Raw genomic sequence first — 16585 nt, 5'->3', positions numbered from 1 at the left:
ACTTCATACCAAAGAGGTTTCCAAGTTCCAGCTAATGACTGGATTGTAAACAATGTTGTCCAAAGTAAGAAAGTTCTAGAATAAAAGATTTTGGACACTCACCAATTCACAGCACCATTTCTAACATTCAGAGCTTAAGGTCTGCGCTCTTAATTTTACCCCACATAAACTGCAAATATCCACTAAATGATTCAGAAATAATGCCTATAACATCTCAAGTAATACACTCATTCAGGAGATTAGAAAAACAGATGCCAATTTCACAGTCCCAGAGCAGATCTTAGATCAATTCCAAACATGTTTATGTGTAAATGTGACCAATTCTTACAGTGGCATATGATCAGTAAGGCCCCAATTTATCTTGCCCTCAGTAAACAAATACTCAGAAAACCTCAAAGAAGATCAAAGAACTTTTATGATTCCGTGTATCATTATTTTGGAAAGGCCTTCCTCACATCTGATTAAAGTTAAATAATGTTTGAGTTTTTATTGGTAAAGTTAAGTGCAAAAAGTCGGTAATAATAAGGGAAGCCAAAATACTTCATACAAGTAATCCATAAGTCCCTTGTTCCACCCCTTTACAAGTCTGAATTTTCACCAACAATTAAATTTTATAGCTGCTCAAATGCTGGATGATGTAATCAAGGAAACACATCAGTATATGGCGCTGGGTGGTAATAAACAGACTGTGGTCGGATTACACTTGCCAAAATCCATAACCTTTAAACATACCACAATGAATTTAGATTATAGCGTTGCCCTAATTTGTGAACAAGAAAACAAAACTGATGGTTAATATTGATAACATGAATCTTTGTAAAACTATAGCCTGGGCAATCAAAATAGTTTATATATAGGTTGAACTAAAGAAATCAATCTATTCAAATCATCTTTTTTTTTTTTTTTTTTGAAGATTTCCTTCTTCTACAAGTTACCGTAACAAAGAAAAAACCTTCTCTCAGAAGATTTCTTATAAGCACTAGTTCTGCCTAATTCCAATACATGCAGCTCGGGGGCTGTTTTGTCGCTCGCTTACCTGGGGACTTTTTGGTTGATCTTGATGGCACAGAGTGAGACTGTCGAGGCAGCAGAGGTGACGAAGGCAGAGACATGGAGACACCTTTGGCCAAGCTCACCCTGTAGGCGTCCTCTGCCACTGGAAGGCTGCTCACAGAAAACTCACCACCATGGCCAGGGGGCAGGACTGGAGGGGAAATCTCCAGACCAAAGTCACCTCCTGGAGTGGAGAGAGAAAACCTTAGGTTAGGCCATCCGTGATAGCTAGATGCGAATTTAATTCCTAAGAACTACATTCTTAGAATTCCCATATGCCATATGTGTGTGTGGAATTTTTTTTTTTTTTTAAGATTCTTCTTGCATCCCATTCACTTCATACTCCGCATGGCACAGACTCCACCGTCCTACAACTCAAGCAGCCCAAACTCTTAGTCATGCGACTGGAACCGTGGCTCACTGATGAAGCAGGTTCTCCTCAGTATTCAACCCCTAAATGAACTTAAGGACAAACAAGCTTACTGTAACGAAATTAAACATTCTAGGGAACTCCCTGGCAGTCCAGTGGTTAGGACTCTGCTCTCTCACTGTCGAGGGCATCAGTTCAATCCCTGGTTGGGGAACTAAGATCCTGCGAGCTACGTGGTGTAGCAAAAAAAAGGGGGGGAAATTAAACATTCTAGGGTGGTAGACGTATTTTAAAAAAAAATACAGAGGAGGCAATTGCAGTGTAGAGAGGACACAAGGAAGGGACTACATCGGCTAGGACCAGCACCTCTGAAAAAATACAGCCAGTCCTCAAGGACTCAGATGACATGCTTTCCTCCTTACCCCCAGGTATATACAGAGAAGCAACTGAGATGCTGCAAGAAGAAGAGGTAAATCATTTTCCTGATGATTAAAAAAGCATCTTTAAGCTCTGAATTATATACAGCAGAACTGGAAAGGTACAGAAAGTTTTCCACAAGCAAACTTTTCTCTCTGATGAAAGTTATCCAACTGATGAAAGTTTACCACACCTTCCTGACTCTGAAAAATCGAGGCCTGGATTTGAACTTAAACCGTCTGTCTAGCCAAGTGGGAACTCAATTTTTGCAGATCTTTGTGTACAATACTCAAAAAGGATGCAACCCCAACTGTCAAGTTCCCAGTGGCATCACCGTACTTGTTTTTCATGTTAGGAGGCACGGTGAAGTAGAGAGGTACCCCCTCCACAGACCAGGGGGCATTTAAAACAGGCAAACAGGCTCATGCATGGCTTCCAAAGGCAACTCAAAACAAGCAGAGCTGTGAACAGAAAAGCCACAGGTTCCGCAAGGCATAAGTTGGCACCATCAGAAAGGTAATTTCAGTCTCAGCTGGGCCAGCTATGCTTGAAGGGGTTTTAATAAACTTGGGAAACTAAATATCCAAATGACTGACATTTGAAGAAACAACGAGAATTACCAGGAAACTCTCACTCGAATTTTCAAAAACAAGGACATTATGTCAACACCCAAGACAAATAAATTGACTTTCTGCCCATGAGGGAGGGAAGCAGGAAGGAAGGAGTTAATGGAGATCCTTACTTCCTAAGTCCAAGTGAACTGCAGTGTCTCCCACTCTGGTCCTCTTACAACCCTTGCCCACCCTGCTTCCCGAGCCTGCACTATAAGATACCATCACCACCAATGCCCAGGACCCAGGAGCTAATCTCTTAACGCCACCATGGACAAGCCTGAAATCTTTCAAAAACCTCCTCCTTGGCGTCTTAAGCCAGGGCGTGAAGCCTCCTAGCTGCTTCCCCTTCAACAGTCTGGCGAGGAAACAGATCTTAAGGCAGAACAGGGGGTGCACCACAATGCCAACTCCCACTGGGGCTGAAGGTCCACCATGCTGAGACTTGGGACAGTTGAAGGGACAGTTGTTTTCTCTGGTCCAATATCAGGTTCTCATGACCAGTCCCTACCACCACCTCCGTCTCATCTAGGAATGCAAGCAGGTGCTGTACCTGTAAGAATGGTGCCTGGTCATCTGATCCCTGGATGTGTCACAAGAAACCCTAGGAGACAGATGAGAACTTGGAAAGCACTGAGGCTACAGCCCACAGCCCCAGGGAGTTACACACACAGAGTGTGGGGGGCCTTGAAGAGGCGACACTGGTTTTCCATGTGGCTTGAAGAAAGCTACCCTGCCCTGTGGCTGCCCTTACACTGTCTAATCACCAACCTGGGTACCCAGGTACCTGGGTACCCAAATAGCTATGGGATGGCCTGATGGGAGCAGGCGCTGTGACAAGGCACTGTCTTTTCCTACTCACACACGAGTATCTCTGACCGAAAACAAACAAACCTCAGATTTCAGGTCACCTAATCTGGATGAGGACACAAAATGAGGGAGCAATGCATCTTTTATGACAACATCAGAAATAAAACAATGAGCTCATTACTGAGAGAGGGTTTATTTTCTTAAATACTTGGAATTCTTCAGTGACACAAGAGAAATTGGGGACTGAGGAGTAAAAGAGAATTAAAGAGTTTCCTAATTACAAATTCTGCCCATAAACTTTGTTTATATCAAGCAAAGCAAATATTTTCATTAACTGCAAGTCTGGTGGGGATGAGTTTCCAAAGAAAGCCATAACCATGAAGACCTTCAGCTTTCGGAGCAGCTGTGCTCCAGCACTTTGATTTTATGTGGTCTGCAATAAAACAGGACTTAGAGGTGGGGTTTGGGGAGGAAGGATCTCTATTTCAAGTTTACTTTGACATCTCACCATAATATCAGTCCCAAACATGCTGTTCTGTTGGTTTATTTTTCAGATCCCTAACATCCAACTTCCTTTTATCAGAAAGGCACAAAGCAGGGAAAGGAGTTTTATGTATGAGCAGGTGGCGCAAAGAAGTGGGTGATCCAGCGGCTTAGAAGCTGGAGACAGCCCTCCGGAGTCTGGTGCTTTAACTGCATCAGGCAAGGGGTTCAGGTCAAAGTCAGTCCAAGAGCATCACAAGGATGCCGACGCCAGCGCCAGAAAGTGAAAGTCTCCTGGGGCATCCATAGGACTGAACAATATTGGTTCTAGGCAACATGACACCAGAAATCCTCCAGTTGATTTCACATTCCTCAACAGATGCTTAAAGAGGTTTAAGAGGAATTAAAAACATCTCACTGCAACAACCAGCGTGGCCAGCACATTTCTTTCAGCTTTGAATACATGTTTTTCTGTTGACTGTGACCTATTTTATTCCCCACCTCAATTAAGTGATGGGAAATACACCTCAGTCCCCCTTCCTGTTGCTGCAGCAGAAATGCCCAGGCCAGGTAGAACGACGCATCCCTTCCAGGGTAGGAAAACCATATTATCAACTACCTCCTCCAGTTCCTCTGGCAGGTGTTTCCCATTGATTCATCATGGACACTCACATCCACCCCAACGTGCTTTCACTCTCAGAGAGCACCTAGTCCAATCACACAGGTTCTCAGACAAGAAGCCAGGGCATGGGGGTTATCCGTGAGGAGGAAGGTCACAGCTAGAACTTCCAAAATCCCCCCAAGTGGCTGGCTCACGCTCTAACATACTCACTACTCGACACATTTAAGAACTTAACTTTGGGAAAAAAAAAAAAAAAAGGAGGTACTCAAAATAGACATGTTTTTATTTTGTTAAAAACATTACTTGGCTGGGCCGGGTCTTAGTTGCAGCACGTGGGATCTTCATTGCTGCGTGCGATCTTTAGTTGCAGCACACAGGATCTTTAGTTGTGGCATGTGAACTCTTAGTTGCGGCTTGTGGGATAGAGCTCCCTGACCCGGGATTGAACCCAGGCCCCCTGCACTGGGAGCACGGAGTCTTAGCTACTGGACCACCAGGGAAGTCCCAAAATAGACATGTTATTGAATGAGTTAATTCTATAAAGGGGTCAGCACATTTTTGCTCTAAAAGTTTAGGCTTTGTAGGTCACACACAGTCTCTGTCATTCATATACATAACATACACACACACATACCTTTTCTTATTTTAAAATCACCAACTCTGAGTTTCAAAAATAAAAGACCAGAAAGGGCATGAGGGTATAAGGTTCTTCCTGTTTGTAATGAATATAAATACACATACGGATATATGTAATAAATAAAAGTAAATACACATACATATATACTTACACGTGCAAAAACTAAATCCAAGTCATAGTTTGCAAAGATAATAGAATTATCAAAGGGGATAAAGCCATCCAATAAGGCTTTTTAAATTGGCAGAAATAGCTTGTGATAACAGTTCTTTTTTAATTTTTTCCACTATTACAGCCTGTGAAAAGGGATTTAAACTCATAATGGCAGAAAATGCGAACCTGGGAGATGATGAGTGTTTAAAGGCGGCTATGCAGAGTGGCAATGTCCAACATTACAGATTAAAGTGCATGGAGTGCAGGATTAAGGAAGGCTTTAAAAAAAAAATGAGGGCAACGAAGCCAGGGAGATGAAAGTAAAACTGCATTTCAAAAAGAGCAGATCTGAGAAAGGCAAGGGTGAGCTTAGACATTCAGGTAAATAGGTCTGCAGATGCAGGAAGTAAGATTTCCATTTATTGTGCCATTGAAGTGGCTAGATGGAGGAGGGGGGAATGGAAGCTTAGAATAGAAAGAGAAAAGATGTTCTGTTTATCCAGTTCCAGAAAACGGGACTTGTGCAATACATTTAACTAGGGCATTAAATGTGTTAGGGCTTCTTTTGTGCAGTCCCTGCCTGGGAGTGCTCTCATGTTTCTTAAACATATTTTCCATCGTAAGGCTTTATGACCATATAACTCATATATATTTACAGAAACCTAGAAAATTGGAAAAAATTTCCTCCCGCAAGATCCAGTATCATTTTTGAAACCCTCAGAAGTTTCTCTCTGCAACTGAAAGCACTTTAAACCGCTTTACATCTTATAGGATCTCCCCAACTACCCAGCCAGAGCTGACTGTTAATGTGCATTTTCAAAAAGAAAGATTAATGTATCCAAGAAAGCAATTTTCCAAAACATTATTCACACAGTCATGACTAATTCTCAAACAATACTGCTGAGAGGCAACAAAGCAGCTAACTCCAGAGTACAGAAAAATCTGGTCAATAGGACAAGTTTACCCTTTTGTCTTCAAAACTCCAAGTGGGTTCTAAACAGAGCTCAGTAAAGACTATCCTCACAGTTTTATTCTTAATACTCAAGGGTTACAGAACCAAATGTACTTTATTCCAAAACAGATGAGTAAACAGACTGGCATTTCCTCTCTAATTGTCAAAGTTTTCCCTTTAAGGCATGTTGCCATGCAAGAGATTCTGAGCTTTAAGAATATGTATATGACCTCAGAAACACTCCCACTCCCAAGCCCCGGAGGGTGCACTTTAACATAATAAATGCTTTTTTAGATATACTATGTGTTCGGACAGGGTTTCAGGCACTTTGTATCATTGCAGCCAACTCATGAAGGTAGGTGCTAGTATTATGTCCCTCCTTCAGTGAGGAAACTGAGGCACGGAAAGCATCAAGTATCTCGCCCAAGGACTCCGGCAAATGGCAGAGTCAGGTCTGACCCCAGGCAGTGCGATCCAGAGTCCATTCTCTCGGCACTGCTCCCCTAAGGAAAGGCTACTGAGAGATGCCTTTCCACATTATATCGTTTTGTATACCTAACAGGGAAGATCAGAAATAGTCTAGGTAGGTCTACACGCACACAGTACCCGGCCACTGTGAGAAGAAACCTGTTCCCTCACCTATTTTCACTTTTCATACTGGCTGCTTAATTAGCTCCACAGCACTCCATTTGGGAGGCACCCAGGCCCAGTGTTCATTAATTTTCTTTCAGTCACACCTTATGCTGTCACCATACAGGCAAAGTAGATCCGAGATAGATGTTCGGTCATCAAGCACCCTAAATAGTTTCCTCTTCTTTCACTTTATACTGTAAACTCATTAACTCTCGCAGCCTCCGGGCCTGCTCTCTCTGCCTGGGGTGGATGTGCTGAATGCCATTCCCACCACACAGGACAGAATTCTGACACTCTACATGGCCAGGTGATGAAGGTAGCCGTGGGGCAACTGTGGCCAAAGGCAACCCGGGTTCAGGGTTCACCGTAAATCTGCGTGGAATTCATTATCCTACATCTCCTTGTTGGGATAGACTCATTCCCCAAGTCCATGGGTCCTGTAAAACACTCCACACTTGGACTCTTGAGATCTGCCGGCCGCTGCACAGGACTGGAGCAGGAGTTCCCAGCCCTGCCACAGAAGGGAGCCCGAGCCCTTCCTGGGAAGGCTGTCGCGAGTGCTCTGGGGTGCAGCCTGGGGACCAGTCGTGAGTGAAAGCTCACTAGGTGATTCTCACGTACAGCCAGGAACGAGAACCGCCAAAGATTGTGAGACCACAAGAAAGTGGTCAAAAAGATCTGAAACGTTTTGTGTTCCTATTACAAGATAAGGGGGAGGGAGGGAGGGGTGGGAGGGAGATGAAAAGGAAAAGAAACTTGAGGGAATAATCATGTAGATGATTAAATAAATGTTCCCCTTATGCACAACATGCATTCCTTGAGTGTATGTATATATACACACCTGTGTTTATATACACGTGTGCACACGCTGTATGTTTTTTTATGTGTATATAAATAATGTAAATATACACACTCGTACATGCATGGAAGGTCTCTAAGAAGAACACACAGGATCCAGGAGCAGTGGTTGCCTCTGGGAACAGGAACTCACCAACTGGGAACACGGATGGGAAGTATATACACTTTTAAATGGTTTACATTTTTTGCTATGTGCATACGTTTCCTATAAATATTTTAAATCTACGTTTCCTAGGATTGAGCCAGGTGTGGATAGGAAGATCTTAAGTCTAACTGGGCCACACGCTATGGCCTAACTTGGCAAGTGGGTGAGATGAAGCTCCTTTCCACAAAGACTGTTCAAAGTGACGGTGTGCGTGCTGACTGGTCGGAGGTGAGCTTGTTTCTGGTTGACAGAGGTGGACACAGGACAGGTGAGTAAGAAGAGCCCCAGGGCCGTGCTCTGAAAGAGGTGGGACTCTCGGCAGCCCCAAGCATTCCCGCTCCCACTGTGCAGCACAATCTTCCTCTCTCCTCACCCTGCACCCTGGCTCTTTCATGTCCTGGTCATCTCTGCTGCTGTGGGTGGAGTGTGGGCGCACTCGTGGAAGCAGCTCACACAGGATAATGCAGGGCCCTAGGGAAACACCAGGTCTGCCAGGGAGAGGGCAAGATGAGGGAGGGGTAGGCATGGGGACCTGTTAGATGGGGGGTAGGGGAATAAGGAGAGGCTAAAAGGGAAAGGAATAAGGCAGGATGGGACCTAGGAATACAGTGGTAGGAGGCAGAGGGAAGCAGCCAGTGGTGGGGAGAGGCAGGGTGCGGGCGGTAAAAGCAAGAATTCCTGTTTCTGTTTTAAACTATTGTATCTGGCTAACAAGCCCTCCCAACACCCTGATAAAATACCTGTAACTACAAAGTAAAAGACAACAACTCACAAGTGCAAAGTCTACTCCAAAAGATAAGGAGTGCCAGAAAAGCAAAGAATTCCTAGCAATTTTAAGGATGACAGTGGAGCATCCTTTGTTTTCATTGCAACAATTGGTGGCCCAACCAGGCTTCAGCCCACAGGATGGGGAGACATCCATCCCCTGCCCCAGTGTTGGCTCCAGTATCTCCCCCTATAGCCACCAGCAGAAACCAACTGACTCCAGTAGATAAAACAGAGCTGATGAGATCTTTTCTCTTTCCATGAAAAGCCAACTCCCTCAACACCTCCCTCAAAATAATAAATGGTGGGAGACTGAGGAGAATGTAGCTTATTAGCAAAAGGAAAGGGACTATCTTTTTGAAGATTCAAACAAGGAAGGCTGAGATAAAAATTCAGTGAACTGCTTGTCACCCTCAATAGAATATAGGGGGACATGGCCTCTATACCCTTCATACGGCATTTCTTTTTTGATTAGTATAGACTAATATTAAAGAGGAAGAAAAGCAAGGACATTTCAAAAGCAATAGCCGATTATTATCCACATTTCAGGCATAAAGAGTAGAACTAACACTACAGAAAGTCCACTCACTGATAAAGAACAAGCTTGAGGAGGTGTCCCCAGGATGTAGGGGGAAGGGGCAAACATTTTCATGAAGCAAGATTACAGATATGGAAAACAAAGGTATTTCTGAGGAGAAACAAGCACAAAATAATTTTTAAAACTCAAAGAAAAAAAAACAATCTTTTCTGAATTGAGGTTTGCAAATTAAAAAAGGACCCGCCTCAGAATGGCCATCATTAAAGTCTACAAATAACAAATGCTAAAGACTGTGTGGAGAAAAGGGAACTCCCCTACACTGCTGATGGGAATGCAAGTTGGTGCAGCCACTATGGAAAACACTATGGAGGTTCCTCAGAAAACTAAAAATAGAACTACCATATGATCCAGCAATCCCACTCCTGGGCATACACCCAGAGAAAACCATAATTCAAAAAGATACACGCACCCCAATGCTCACAGCAGCACTATTCACAATAGCCAAGACATGGAAACAACCTAAATGTCTGTCGACAGATGAATGGATAAAGAATACATACAATGGAATACCACTCAGCCATAAAAAAGAAATAATGCCATTTGCAGCAACATGGATGCAACTAGAAATGATCATACTAAGTGAAGTCAGAAAGAGAAAGACAAATACCATATGATATGACTTATATGTGGAATCTAAAATATGGCACAAAGGAACATATCTACAAAACAGAATCAGACTCACAGACACAGAGAACAGACTTGTGGTTGCCAAGGGGGTGGAGGGAGGGAGAGGGATGGACTGGGAGTTTGGGGTTAGTAGATGAAAACTATTACATTTAGGATGGATAAACAACAGGGTCCTACTGTACAGTGCAGGGAACTATATCCCATTTCCTGGGATAAACCATAATGGAAAAGAATATAAAAAAGAATGTATAGGGCTTCCCTGGTGGTGCAGTGGTTGAGAGTCCGCCTGCCGATGCAGGGGACGCAGGTTCGTGCCCCGGTCTGGGAAGATCCCACATGCCGCGGAGCGGCTGGGCCCGTGAGCCATGGCCGCTGAGCCTGCGCGTCCGGAGCCTGTGCTCCGCAACGGGAGAGGCCACAACGGTGAGAGGCCCGCGTACCGCAAAAAAAATAATAAATTAAAAAAATAATAATGTATATATGTGTATAAATGAGTCACTTTGCCATACAGCAGAAATTAGCACAACACTGTAAATCAACTATACTTCAAAAAAATATATTGCTAAGGCCAATGGCAAAAAAAAGGACTCACAGTGCTCTAGGCTGTTTCCCTAGAGGGAGACCCATACCTAGACGTATCCTGGCAAAACTTTAAGTTGATAGTTTAAAAAAAAAAAAAGTATCACAAGCATCCAGGTAAGTATATAGTTTTATAAAAATAATTAAGGGGAAACAAAACTGCAGAGACTTTCAAAGGAACCAGAACTAGAACCCAACTGCCCTCAGACTTCTTCAATTAGTTCTTAGGGCTGCTGTAACGAAGTACCACAAACTGGGTTATTTAAACAACAGAAATTTATTCTCACATTTCTGGAGGCTGTAAGTCCAAAATCCACATGTCAGGTGGGTCATGCTCTCTTTGAAAACTCTAGGGGAGAATATGGTCCATGCCTTTCTCTTAGTTCCTGGTGTTGCCTACAATCCTCAACGTTCCTTGGCTTGTAGACACATCACTCCAAGCTCTACCTCCACAATCACATGTCATACTTCCCTGTGTCTGGGTCTCTTCTAAGGACACCAGTCCCTACAGCAGAGCCCACCCTAATCTATTATGACCTTATTTTCATTTGATTATGTCTACAAAGACCCTACTTCCAAATAAGGTCACTTTCACAGGTATCAAGGGTGAGGACTTCAACTTTTTCTTTTTGGAGGGACACAATTCCACTCACAACACTTCTCTTCTCCAACATCAAGAGCCGAAAGCCAAAAAGCAGTATCTTTGAAACCTGAGGGAGCAAAGAGCATGACCAAACCTCATAAAGCCAAACCAAGTTTTCTATCAAGTGCAACACCAACCAAAAAACATTCTCAGGTACTCAAAGGCTCAGAAAACGCCCAGCCCATTTATCCTTTTTGAGGAAAAAGTTACTTAGAATCAAAATTAACTGCTCAACAGTGGGGACATTATGAGTGGGGGGAAAAAGCAATAAACTATAACTCATGCCCAGCCTTCAACACTTCACTCAACTGTCCCTCTTCTGCTTCCACTCCCTTCGCACTCAGGAAATGAGTTTTTCAAACCATATCCTTCACCCCATGGTGCAGAATTTTTTTTTATAAATTTATTTATCTTTCGCTGTGTTGGGTCTTTGTTGCGGTGCGCGGGCTTCTCATTGCCGTGGTTTCTCTTGTTGCGGAGCACGGGCTCTAGGCGCGCAAGCTTCAGTAGTTGCAGCACGTGGGCTCAGTTGTTGTGGCTCACGGGCTCCAGAGTGCAGGCTCAGCAGTTGTGGCACACGGGCTTAGCTGCTCTGCGGCATGTGGGATCTTCCCGGACCAGAGCTCAAACTCGTGTCCGCTGCATTGGCAGGCGGATTCCTAACCACTGCACCACCAGGGAAGTCCCCAGAAAGAACCTCTTTATCTGGTGACCTCTTAAAACAATAGCGTCCTGTGCCAGAACTTGCTAACAATGGCTAACATTTTCTACATGATTGTGACACTGGGCAGAGAAAGCTCTCTTTACTGCTCCTCACCAATAACGCACCCCAAAGAAGAAGAGTAGCACACAACACCACAATGACCATTTTCATTGCCAAGGAACTGAAATTAACAAAAAAAGAGGCATTTAAGTTTACCACAGGATCATTTTTCAAACATGCAGGATAAACATTTAAGCTAGTGTGCACGATTTTTTTTTTTTTTTTTTTTTTTTTTTTTGCAGTGCGCGGGCCTCTCACTGTTGTGGTCTCTCCTGTTGCAGAGCACAGGCTCCGAACGCGCAGGCTCACGGCCATGGCTCACGGGCCCAGGCACTCCGCGGCATGTGGGATCTTCCCGGACCAGGGCACGAACCCACGTCCCCCGCATCGGCGGGCGGACTCTCAACCACTGCGCCACCAGGGTAGCCCTAATGTGCACAATTTTCTATATGCCATATGATGACAATGGGAAAATAATATGCACCACCAAAAACTAGAAGGAAATTCAATAAAACGTTGATATGGTTATTCCTAAGAGGGTGGGAACTATCAATGGATTTTTCCCTTCCTTTTACATTTTAAGGTTGACATATGTTCTGACATTTTCATAACGAGAATGTTTTATAAGACAAAACACACTTTTCCATTAAACATTTATGTAACACATAAATTTTTATCTATCTCCTTTTACTTCCAGAGGTTTCCCAGCAAGCCCCTCTACTGGATACCTGTCAAGTTCCTGCTCTCCTGAGTTCCTTTCTTCAGGAAGGAGGGCTCACTTTGCCTTTATCCAGGCTCTTCTAACTATGCCCACTAGTTTTACTTAATCCACCTGGCTGATTTGCCCTCATCCATCTAGCCCAAACTCTCCACAGTCATCTATCTCCCAGGTCTTACTGATCAGGGATGTTCTTCCTTGTTGATTATTCCCACAGTGAAGCTACGGACCGGCTTCCTGTGACACCCACTGTGTGGTCCAAGATCCAGTCCCCTACCCTGTACAGTTGATCCCTGAACGACATGGGTTGGAACTGCGTGGGTCCACTTACACACAGTTTTTTTTTTTTTAATAGTAAAAACTACCGTACTACACAACCTGTGGTTGGTTGAATGCACGGATGTGGAACTGCAGAGATGGAGGAACCACGTATACAGAGGGCTGACTATAAGTTATATGCAGATTTTCAACTGCGGGGAGGGTCACCACACCTCCCTGCCATGTTGTTCAAGGTTCAACTGTATACTTCAAAGTAGTCAAAAGGAACCTCACTGCCCTAGCTCTGTCTACACTTTCCTCTGCTTTTAACTTCCAATCTCCAAAAAATTAATCCTTCTCTTAGCATTAAACTAAAAACTGGCAACCTGAATATACCCTCTTATTTATAAAAACATAGAAAACTCCACTTTTTACACAGAACTTCCTTGGGAGGGGGTGGGTGTGACTGAGGAATGATGAGGGAAGGACCACCGTCCCCACATCACACATCTACGTGACAGTGCCCCAGAACTGTGCCATAAGGCAGCCCTGGGGACTGTAATGACACACTGGATATCCAACTCCTAAAGCCATCCTGCACCCTCAATCACACACCTAGCGCCACCGTAACTATCAGAGCTCGCTTACCCTCGAGCTCCACATTAAGTACGTACCCAGGTAACACATCAGGATTGATTGTGAGTTTTCTGTTTTAACAATATGTGTATGCTCATTGAATATATCTGCCCTAATAATGAGGGTGATTAAGCTAACCATTATTAAGACCTTACTTGATGTAAGAGACCCCCTGCTAAGCACTTTATATCCATTAGCTAATTTTTTCAACGTATTCCATTGCAAGTAAATGCTGTCACTGCCCCCTAGTTACAGACGAGGAAACTAAGGCTAAGGGAAGCTAAGTAAGTTGCCTGTAAGCGGTAGATCCAGATTTGAACCCAGGCAGACTTGAGACCACAGTCAGAATTCCCAATCACGGCATTACCCTGGTCTGCCTTCCCACACCGTGTGGATCCCCTGACCAAGGTGCATAACGAACATGGAGTGCTGTTGGTGCTTAAGGAATTCTGACTATCATCTACAGATAATTTAGCAAGTTTCTCTGAATAATAATCATCAGGAACATTCTGTCATACTGGACATGCTGACATTTTGGGGGTGGAAAAATAAGTGGAGGGAAAAAGACTTTTAGAACAATACCATAACCAGCACACCACCCCTCACTAACTACTCAAATCCAAACTCTGGCAGTCCCGTCAGCAAAACTGTCTGCCAACAGGCCTCGTTACAAGAGAAAGGGAGAGTACACGGAGCAGTGCCATTTATCCTGCTTCAACTCCTTACAAGGAAAATGGGACCTATAAACATTTGTGGGAAAATGCCTCAAAGTTTCTAAGCAGCATTTAAAGTTTCTCCCCCACAAACAGATTAAAAATACAATACAACCAACTCAGTATACATTCTAGAAAGCAGCAGAATGAATCAATTGTGTACATGTGGCTTTTTACCAAGATCCCTTTCAGACCTGTACTGGGGAGCAGGGAGTAGGGGAGAGAATGAGATGACTCTTCACTCTTTGACTCTGTCATTTTATTTGTTATATTCCTGCTCCATCATTACCACCACCATCACCACCATCACAAAAGAAAGAAGGAAGGGGGCTTCCCTGGTGGCGCAGTGGTTAAGAATCCGCCTGCCAATGCAGGGGACACGGGTTCGAGCCCTGCTCTGGGAAGATCCCACATGCCGCAGAGCAACTAAGCCCATGAGCCACAACTACTGAGCCCACGTGCCACAACTACTGAGCCCATGTGCCACAACTACTGAAGCCCACGCGCCTAGAGCCCGTGCTCCGCAACAAGAGAAGCCACTGCAATGAGAAGCCCGCACACCACAAAGAAGAGTAGCCCCCACTCACCGCAACTAGAGAAAGCCCGCGCACAACGAGGACCCAATGCAGCCAAAAATAAATAAATAAATAGTTAAATAAATAAAATAAAAAGAAAGAAAGGAGGAAGGGAGGGAGGAAAAAAAGAAAACAGCATTGCTCAGTTTCTGAAGCAGCAGCCTCAATGACATGTCTGGTAAAATATCTTAGCAACAATGTCAATATTGTCTCACTCCAGCTAACCATATTAACATTCCACTCTAATCATGATTTCTCAAATATAAAATGGAATGTGCATTACTTAATTCATTCTGAGTATCACTGGGAAAAACAGCCCTCTAACAATTTCTATAAGGCTGCATGACAAATTAACAACACTGTAAATAAATGACTAGATATACAAACAAATAAATAACATATATATATCTGTCCTGGGATAAACCATAATGGAAAAGAATATAAAAAAATGAATGTATAGGGACTTTCCCTGGTGGTCCAGTGGTTAAAAAATCCACCTTACAGTGCAGGGGACGTGGGTTCGATCCCTGGGCAGAGAACTAAGATCCCACATGCCGCAGAGCAACTAAACCCGCACACCACAACTACTGAGCTCGTGTGCCTCAACTAGAGCCCACGTACTGCAAACTACAGAGCCCAAACGCCCTAGAGCCTGTGCGCCACAACTAAAGAGCCCATGCACCACAACTAGAGAAGAGAAAACCCACACTCCATAACTAAAGGAGAGAAGCCCGCGCACTGCAATGAAAGATCCTGCATGCCTCAACAAAGATCCCACATGCCTCAACTAAGACCTTACACAGCCAAAAATAAATAAATGATAAATCTTAGAAAATATACATATATGTACAACTGAGTCACTTTGCTGTACAGCAGAAATTACATTGTAAATCAACTATACTTCAATTAAAAACAATTAAACATCAAAATTATATTCAATGGCTATTCGTTTTTGTGTATCTAACTTGCAAGTGTGAGAATAAGCAAGTGTTGATGAGGAATCTGCATAAACACAAGAACCAAATAAAATATACTGACAAATTACTCTGATCAAATCCTGCCCCTTGTTATTTCTGTAAGAGAATCCTTTCACTCATCTGCTCGTATACCTGTATTTCAAATTCATCTTTACAGGGCTGCCAAGAACAGAGTCTACTAGATAGTGGGGGAGCTCCTTTTCCTAGGAGTTTTCCAAGTCATATACCCATACCCCTGCCAAGGTTGGCTGGAGCTGGTCCTGCACAGACACAGGAACAAATGGCATGCCAGCGGCTCCCGAACCTGGCTAACCGCTCAAAAACCATTAAAAACAAAAAAAAAAATTACAGAAGCCTGAGTCCCACCACGGTGAGTAATGCAGTAGGTCTGGTAGGAATCTGAGTCACAAGTGCCTTGGATGAACTAGCCAGGTTTAGTAATCGCTGCACTAGAGCCTGCTCTTGTAAAGCCGAGGTGAGTACTGAGCCTCACAGGTACACCCCCTTTGAGTGCACACAGCTTCTCTTCGCAGAATGCTGGTGGTGGATCCTTGCAGTCTGGCCTCACATTCCTCCCCCTCCTCCCTCCCAGCAAACACATGCCACCCCAGACGGTTGCAGCAACTGCCCCACAGCACTCCACTAGGGGCAGGCCTACCACACTCTCTCCTCGTGCACCAGATGGAATGGCCCGGGCCGTGTGTGCCACACAGACAAGGGAACCAAGGAGACAAAAATATCTGAGATGCCGCCATTTTGGCCTAAAGCCAAAAGGAGAGGGTCAAGGGGCAGAAACAAAGAAGCCAGAAGGGTACAGAAATTACCATCAATTATAATAAGAGCAAACATTTATGAAATGCTTACAATGGTCCAGGCACTGTTCCAAGCACTTTAACTCACTGAATCCTCGGGACAACCAACAACCCTCAGAGGGAGATGCTGTCATCATCACCATTTTACAGGCGTAAAAATGGAAACAATGAGGTTAATCA

General features: G+C 43.9%; 1 protein-coding gene across 5 annotated transcripts in view; it reads right to left on the bottom strand.

Annotated features, from left to right (window-relative positions):
- TANC1 (tetratricopeptide repeat, ankyrin repeat and coiled-coil containing 1) overlaps window positions 1–16585 on the bottom strand; it is a 230501-nt gene that overhangs the window by 127023 nt on the left and 86893 nt on the right. For all 5 annotated transcript variants that reach the window (XR_013828769.1, XM_079924582.1, XM_079924583.1 and 2 more), the window contains one exon: window positions 1037–1237. Coding sequence is in view for 4 of the 5 variants with exons in the window: in XM_079924582.1 (XP_079780708.1) it covers window positions 1037–1237 (201 nt within the window). In the remaining variant the exon portion in view is untranslated. The remainder of the gene's footprint in view (window positions 1–1036; window positions 1238–16585) is intronic.

The sequence above is a fragment of the Stenella coeruleoalba genome (genome assembly GCF_951394435.1).
Source record: "Stenella coeruleoalba genome assembly, chromosome: 6".
NCBI lineage: Eukaryota > Metazoa > Chordata > Mammalia > Artiodactyla > Delphinidae > Stenella > Stenella coeruleoalba.
Note: the sequence above shows the minus strand (reverse complement) of the source record. Positions and strands in the feature narration are given on the sequence as shown.